Source organism: Eurypyga helias, unplaced genomic scaffold (genome assembly GCF_000690775.1).
Source record: "Eurypyga helias isolate BGI_N326 unplaced genomic scaffold, ASM69077v1 Scaffold44462, whole genome shotgun sequence".
NCBI classification, from domain to species: domain Eukaryota; kingdom Metazoa; phylum Chordata; class Aves; order Eurypygiformes; family Eurypygidae; genus Eurypyga; species Eurypyga helias.
The window spans coordinates 925-8,520 of record NW_010238712.1 but is presented as its reverse complement, the minus strand read 5'-3'; the positions used below and the strand labels follow the sequence as shown (position 1 = coordinate 8,520).

General features: G+C 46.5%; 1 protein-coding gene across 1 annotated transcript; it reads left to right on the top strand.

Moving 5' to 3' along the window:
- Positions 1-448: 448 nt before the first annotated feature.
- COIL (coilin) lies at positions 449-5,001 on the top strand (the record flags this gene model as incomplete). The annotated part of the gene is made up of 6 exons (XM_010147932.1): positions 449-1,445; positions 1,764-1,850; positions 2,870-2,917; positions 3,477-3,552; positions 4,239-4,327; positions 4,805-5,001. Coding segments are annotated over 6 exons (1,387 nt in total), but the record flags the coding sequence as incomplete, so codon positions are not given.
- Between the last annotated feature and the right edge of the window lie 2,595 nt (positions 5,002-7,596).

Below are 7,596 nucleotides of genomic sequence, written 5' to 3'. Positions count from 1 at the left end.
TGGGCCGAGAGCGCTGCCGAGCCCGCCCAGAGCCCCTCCCCAGGGAGCCCGGAGCAGCTGTGACCGCGGGGGAGGGCCCAGGCTGTGAGCCTTGGTTGGGGACAGCAAGCCCTGCCCCGGAGACGGCGGTCTGAGTGGCCCGGGAACGGGTGGAGCATCGCCGCTCCCCAGAGACAACCTTACCTGAGCTGCCAGCTTGTAGAAAAAGGTGTCGCTTGCGCCGAACAGCGCCCTTTGATTGTGGGTTTTTTCTTGACAGAGTAAAACTGGAAGAGATACTCGCAGATGATTATGAAGAGCTAGACGATGGCTTCTCTTACGCACTAAAAGAAGACAAAAAAAGTCATAGACAAAAGCAGGAAGAGGAAGAATTACCTAGAAATGAAAATGACCAGCATAAAAGGGAAAAGAAAAAGAACAAGCATAATCCTGAGTACCCCTCTTGTAGGGAAGAGACCTCTGTAGATATTTGGGACTCTCGAAAAAGGTACAAGAAAAGAAAAAGAAAGGAAGAAGTTAGTGGAAGAAATAGACTCCCGGAAGGTAAGGAGGACAGCTCTACTGACCAATCTAAAAAGCTTAAAAAAATGGAGAGGGAGAAACAGGTGGCATCAAAAAAGAAGGATGAAAAGCAGACAAAGGCTGCTGCAGCGAAGGTGGCTTTAGAACAGGCAAACGAGAGCTTTTCTGTAAAATCTGGTAAAAATAACACCAAAAAAATCACAACACAGCCCAGAAAAAAGAGGGTGGGAGCTTCAGAGTCTTCCAGCACGTCGTCTGACAGTGACAGCAGTGAATTAAGCATTAAGCAAAATAAATCTTCCCATAAACCCGTAGCGGCAACACTTCCCAAAGGCAAATTCCATGCTGCTGCAAAGTCTGATGTGAAGACTGTTGTTTCTAACAAAGTGACTGTAAAATCTAATGCTGAAAACTCCACTGAGACTGCAATTAGTAAAAATGCTAAAAAATCCCAGTCCTCTAGTTCAGATTCTGACTCGAGTTCAGAGGATGAGAAAGTGGCACCAGCGCAAGACAGGACGGCAAAGGAGAAGTCGCTGCCTAACGGTGTAAAATCCAGTACCACCAAGGCTCCCAGAGCAAAGACCTCCTCGTCAGAGTCTGATAGCTCAGATTCAGAAACGCTCGTTATTAAAAAACCCGCAGCAAATGCTGGACTGAGTAATCCCGTGGTACGAAACTGTATTAAACAGTTGCCAACCAGTGCTCAAAGACCACTTGCCAGCACAGGTCGTGGAAGGGGGCGTGGAACAGGAGAGGATAACTTCTGGAGAGGACCTAGGGGCCGTGGGTTTCATGGGATGATGAGGGGCCAAGGCCATGGGAGAGGAGCAAACCATGGCTTCTTCTATAATTACAGCAGTGAAAGCCAGAAACAGAGGCAGTTAAACGAAGCTGCGACAAACACTTCTGTTCTTGTCCAGGTGAGTGCCTTAGGCAGTCATAGATCACCCTTCTCTTGCAGCTGTAACTACCAAAAACGCATAGGATGAGAGTAATTAGTAAAAGCAAGAAATAGATCAGCAGGATAAAGGTTGATTTTTTAACAGTGAGTCTGATATTTACTGTTGTCTCCATTTAGCAGCCTGAGGAAACGTTTATGAAGCAGTATTTTAAGTGGTTGTGTTGTGTATCTCAAAGCACAAGGTACCTTACTCTTCTCAGAACTTTGTACAGTCCTAAACATTGTCTCCTGGTTTTATTAATACAGTAATTAATTCAATGGGTTTACTGTTTCACAGAATCCCGTGGAGGTCCCCAAGAGAGACTACAGTGTGTTACCTCTTCTAGCTGCTCCACCGCAAGTGGGAGAAAGAATTGCCTTTAAGGTAAAGAACTTGTGAAATACTCAATGTTAATGGGCTAAAATTGTTTCGTTTGGGCCACCGTAAGTTTTGCAGGGCATGCTACATACAGCGTAGTCCTGACACGGGAAAGCGTACACCGAGGAACTGAATCTGCTGTTGCTCTGGGGCCGTTGGCTGGGAGTGTAGGAGGAAGTAGTCTTCATCCCTGTTCTTTTTGAAGTTTAGTTTCAGACCTAAGTGCAGGGTTCAGCACATCTTGTGTCTGATGCTCATGGGCATCTCAGAGAGCGCTCGCTCCTCTCTTCCTGTCTGACCTAATGTTTCCCACACAGCAGAAACTGGTGGCTCTAAAAAACCCTTGTGTTGTAAAGCCTGTGATTATTACAAAAGTTTGGAGCACGTGTGTAAGTTAACTGCGTTTCTTTAGATGTCCTCCATTTGTGTAACGCAAACGAAGGAATGTCTCCGCTGTCATTCCCGTGGGAATTCCCTTGTATGTCCGTACAGAGACTCTTGGCACACCAGTCAGTTCGCAAATAACAGAATTTGCTGGTTGCACCTTCACAAAGTTTCTCTCTACCGTGGGCGTGTTCAGGGTGTATGTTTAAGAATGCCAGAAAGAAGCATGTTGCCCCTCTCTTTCCAGCTTGCAAGGGAAGTCAAGTGTTAAAATTCCATGATATAAAAAAGCAAATGTATCTCTGTGCTATTGTTTCTCTCCATGGCATGTCTGCAGTATCGTTGCAAATCCTACCATGCAAATAATTCCCCTTCACTGCAAAGTAAAAAAAGTAATGAAAATGAAATCCCTGCAGCTGAGGAGACTGGGATCCACCTCCCTCATCTCTCACTGCCTGACCTGAACGTAAATCCTTTGGAGCAGTGAGTCCTGGGAGACTACCTGGGACTGGTCGGTGTCGGGATCCAGGAGTGGGAGACTTGGCTCTTGCACTTTTCCCTTGCTGAAGAAACTGTGGATTTCAGGAAAATTTTCAGGATCAGGAAAAGCTGTCATCTGTTATTTGTATTTCTTCCAACAGCACTTGGAACTCACTGAAAATTACAGTCCTGAAGTTTCAGACTATAAGGTACTGCTTTTCTGTCCTCCCTTAATTCGCTCACAGCCCTGTCGTAGGTGAGGCAAGGCTTAAATATTCTGAGGTTGTGCAGTGTTTTTCTCCTTGTCCAGTTGGCTCTGCAGGCTCCTGCTAGTGGAGCAGTAAAAATGAAAACTAGAACCCAAAGCTAACTGAAAAGTTGAAAGGTGTGGCAGTCCTTAAAAAAATAAACCTGCAGGCCTTAATGAACATCTGCATTGGAGAGATGGCAAAAAGTGCAGGCCTTGAAGTGGAAGAATGTAGCTGTACTGGAGTCTGCTGCTGCTTGAGGACACGGAGAGTTCTTGACGCTGGTGCAAGTAGAATGTTTTTGATCAAAAAGGTGACCATGAGCAGAGCTGGTTTACTGTCGCCAGCGCCTGCAGGCTGCTGAGCTGCAGTGCTGCGCGGGTTTTTACACACCTAGAGAGAAGCGTTACAGACACGCTCCCTCTGTCCCGGAGCAAGTACTGCGGTGGCTGTGAACATGGAATAGGTATCTGGTGCTGAAGTCTGTCTCACCTCGTTCTTGTCTTGTTGCTTTTTGAAGGAGGGAAAAATAATCAGTTGGAATGCTGATAAAAAACAGATCGAGCTTGAGATCCTTTCATCGTCAGCAGGACAGCGTACGTACCCTGGGACTCTGAATGCTGGTTGTCATGTGTGTCACTTGAAAAACACCCAGTCCAAGGCACACTTCACGTTTCAGGAGTATTTCTAGTTTCATCAGGCTCCTCAATGCACCTTTCCCCTCCTCACCTCCCCAAAGTCTGTGTAAATGGAGATGTTCTAACACTTGCTCGTTGGTATTTAGAAAATCAAATGTGTCCAGGCAGTATGAGTAGTCAGTAACTCATCTCTGCTGTGCCTTCGTTGCCTGAAAAAAACTAAATCCTAGGGAATTACGTAGAAAATTTTAGATCATAATGCGATTCTTTGACGTCAGTGAAGCCACTGTGTCAGTGGATGTGGAACTGAGTGCCTGCGATGACCAAGTGTGCTTCAGAGACCTGAAACTAGGAATGCTGCTGAACGGAGTGTGTATACTGCAGAATTAATGCATCCCCGTCCTGTGAGCATTTTTCTCAAATTTAGGTAGCATATTGGTGATCAACTTGTTCATGCATAATAGTCAGATAATTACCTTAATTTTGGTGTGTAGTATTTGGTGCCTCCTCACATTTTTTATTACAATTATGAACCCAAACACCCAACTAAAAAAAAACACCCAACCTTTTGATTGGCTTTCTAAGTATGTAAACATTGGAAGGTTTTGTTCATACTTAATGGAGTTCTTTGTTTGTTTTTTAAGTTGCTAAAGAGCCAGGGAAATTCGACCTGGTTTACCAGTCAGCAGATGGAGCAGAACTGATAGAGTACGCTGTTCCTCAGGATACAAAGGTACGGGGTGTCCTGTTTTGATGTCTGTTACGGGCTTTGCGTGGCTGATACGTGCCCTGCTTTCTGAGTCCGTTCATCTCGGTGAGATTCCCTTTATGATAATGCATCTGGTTAAAATCACTGTTCCTTTCTAGCAAGGATGTGCATGTACAAGAAAAAGTCACTTCTTGCATGTCATTCAGTTAATTCGGCTCAAACCCAGTCATCAGCCTGTGCAACTTTTTGGTTTGGCTAATAAAACAAACAATGCCACGTCGCAATAGATTATCAGTTCTTGCGAGATTGCTCGTTTCGTGCACTGTTTTTCTTACCTGCATCTTCCCTCACCCGGACATTGGGCAGGCTGAGGCTCATCAGGATCGAGAGTCATGGGAGGGATCTGTGGTCTTTGTTCTGTGGTTCGTGCGTAGCGTAGGAGAGACTGCATCTGCCTGCAGAGCTTGTACATGCCAAATACTGTCTGTATTTCGCTTCCAGATAACTGAAAGTTGGGATGCGCTGATAGAGCCGAGACTGATTGTCGAGCCTCCAGTTCACGGATCCGGCACTGAAAATGGAACGATCTAAGATGTGAACAGATGTAAATAATTGTACAGACTTGTTTTGTGAAATGCTGCCTTCGGTTCCGAGGGCAGCAGCTGCGCTGGCAGGTACTTTAATAAATGGTTTTAAAAAGAGGCTATGCCAACAGAAAAAAACTTTTTTTTTTCCTTACTGTTTTATGTAATACAGGAATACTTTGTTATTATAGGAAGTCTTCACTATAGATATGTTGGGTTTGGCTTTTTTTCTTAATAGAAGCAGAATAACAGTTTTTTATGTCCTACTGCTGTGAGCTGCAGAACTGGAATGGTTTGATCAAAAAGGTACAATAGATCTTGTGCTGTCAGTAATTCCATTTAAATGTCTGGGCTTGGCGAGTGCCGCGTAGCTGCCATGGCGAGGTCTTACTGTAGGGACAATTAAAAACATTTAAAAATCAAAGGTAAATATTGTTGATGTGCACAACTCTGGAGCTGCAGGACATGATGCAAATGCCATGGCCTTGTAGTTATTTACAGGGTTCACCTGAACGCCTCAAGAATCACAGAATGGTTTGGGTTGGAAGGGACCTTAAAGATCATCTAGTCCCACCCCCTGCCATGGGCAGGGACACCTTCCACTAGACCAGGTTGCTCCAAGCCTCATCCAGCCTGGCCTTGGACACTTCCAGGGATGGGGCATCCACAGCTTCTCTGGGCAACCTGTCCCAGTGCCTCCCCACCCTCTCTGTGAAGAATTTCTTCCTATCTAATCTAACCCTCCCCACTTTCAATTTAAACCTGTTACCCCTTGTCCGGTCACTACAGGCCCTTGTAAAAAGTCCCCCCCAGCTTCCTTGTAGCCCCTTCAGGCACTGGAAGGTGCACTAAGGTCTCCCAGGAGCCTTCTCTTCTCCAGGCTGAACAAGCCCAACTCTCTCAGCCTGTCCCCATAGCAGAGGTGCTCTAGCCCCCTGAGCCTCTTCGTGGCCTCCTCTGGACTCACTCCAACCAGTCTATATCATTCTGCTGTTGGGGGCTCCACAGCTGGACGCAGCACTCCAGGTGGGGTCTCACCAGAGCCGAGTACAGGGGCAGAATCACCTCCCTTGACGTGCTGGCCACACTTCTGATGCAGCCCAGAAAGCTTCTGGATTTCAAGCTTCAATAATTTGGAGAGGCAAATAAATAGTATTGGTAACTGTCAACTTGCCTAGAACCAGTGGACTATAACATGAATCACTGGCAAAACTGCGTGCCAGTGAGTTAATCTGTGTAGGCTCTGAAAACCTGTTTGTTTGTTTTTAAGGGAACCCTTTTGCCCTCTACGTGCGGAAGGCTCTGTGCTGCCTTTCTTTCCCTCCCAGCAGCAGCATCGGTCACCGCTGGTGGCAGCGCTCTGCTTCGACATCTCTGCGTGACTGGCATTGAGGTGGCACCTCGTACCCACCTAGTCCAGGCATCTGGGCCAGCCTAAAATAATCCCTGTCCCGGGTAGCTGATTCTGACACAGAAGACTGGGGAAAAACCCCAAGCCAATGCCTGAAAAACCTTACCTGGTGGTTTAGCCAACACGTGCTCTGACTCATGCGCAGCTGCATTAGCACACTGCACACCTTGGCACTGTCCCTGTTGAAGTGTCTTGTTGGTGAAGGGATCTTTTTTGTAGTATGAGTAAAGCTAATTACTGTATTGCTGTTCACCCTAGTTGCCATTCCTTTATGTTAAAAGTTGTTTTTTGGAGAAATGGACAGTTGGATTAATGGGTGGGTATTGTAGAAAACTGGACAAAAGGAGAATCCCAGACACTTGCACAGTCATGCTGGGACAGTTGGGATTACTGGAAAGATTTCTTTTTTTCCTAAGGAAAATTGTTAATTTTGAAATCTTATGAAATAGCAAAAATAAACACAAGTATTTCACAGCCTTTTAGAGCAGGATTCACCTCTTGTTCCGTTGCCTACAGGGCATTGTGGCTACAGATGAGATGGGTACAGACTCCCTCTGGCTGCGATGAACAGGTGGTGGCTGAAAACAAATATACTCCGGGGGTACCCAAAATACAGAGCAGTGACATGACCCAAGTCAACCAAGGGTCAGAGAGGATGTTCTGAAAATAAAATCTTGAGGTTTTTGTCCGTAGTTACCAAGTTAGGGTGAAACTAATCCCAGAGGGAGCTGGCGATGGGCTGAGCGGGCCCTTCCTGCTGCTGTCTGTCCCCTTTGCCCTGTCACAGGGCTCCTGGCCACCCTCCTCCAGGCAGTATGTGTTGCTGTTCAGAAAACCCGTTACAATTTTTTACCAAATCCCAGTCTTGGGACTCGGCACGTGAGGCTGTGTGTGAGCGAGCACGGCACGCTGGAGCGCTGGCGACTCTAGAGCCCACTGAGCAGGTCTTCGGGACCTACCAGTTTGCTGCTGTGACTACAACATTCAGCTCTTTAGGAATTTGGATTTATTCATAACTTTGATGGGAAAATCACACCTAGTTAAACTACCTGAAGTATTAAAAAAGTCAGAGTATGGGGACACCCCTCTCGATGTTTGCTCAGCCACACCTGCGGAGGCACAGTGCACGCTGCTGTGCTGCTACCCTCCTGCCCGGAGCCCGAGCGGCACTTTCCATCAGCAGGATCTGGACACAGGGTTAGATCTCGGCCAGAGCCACGTGAAGATCTCAAGTAATCGCGAGGAAGCAGAGCAGTAGCTTCGGTGGCTACTTAAATGGTTAAATTCTGCAGCAATTA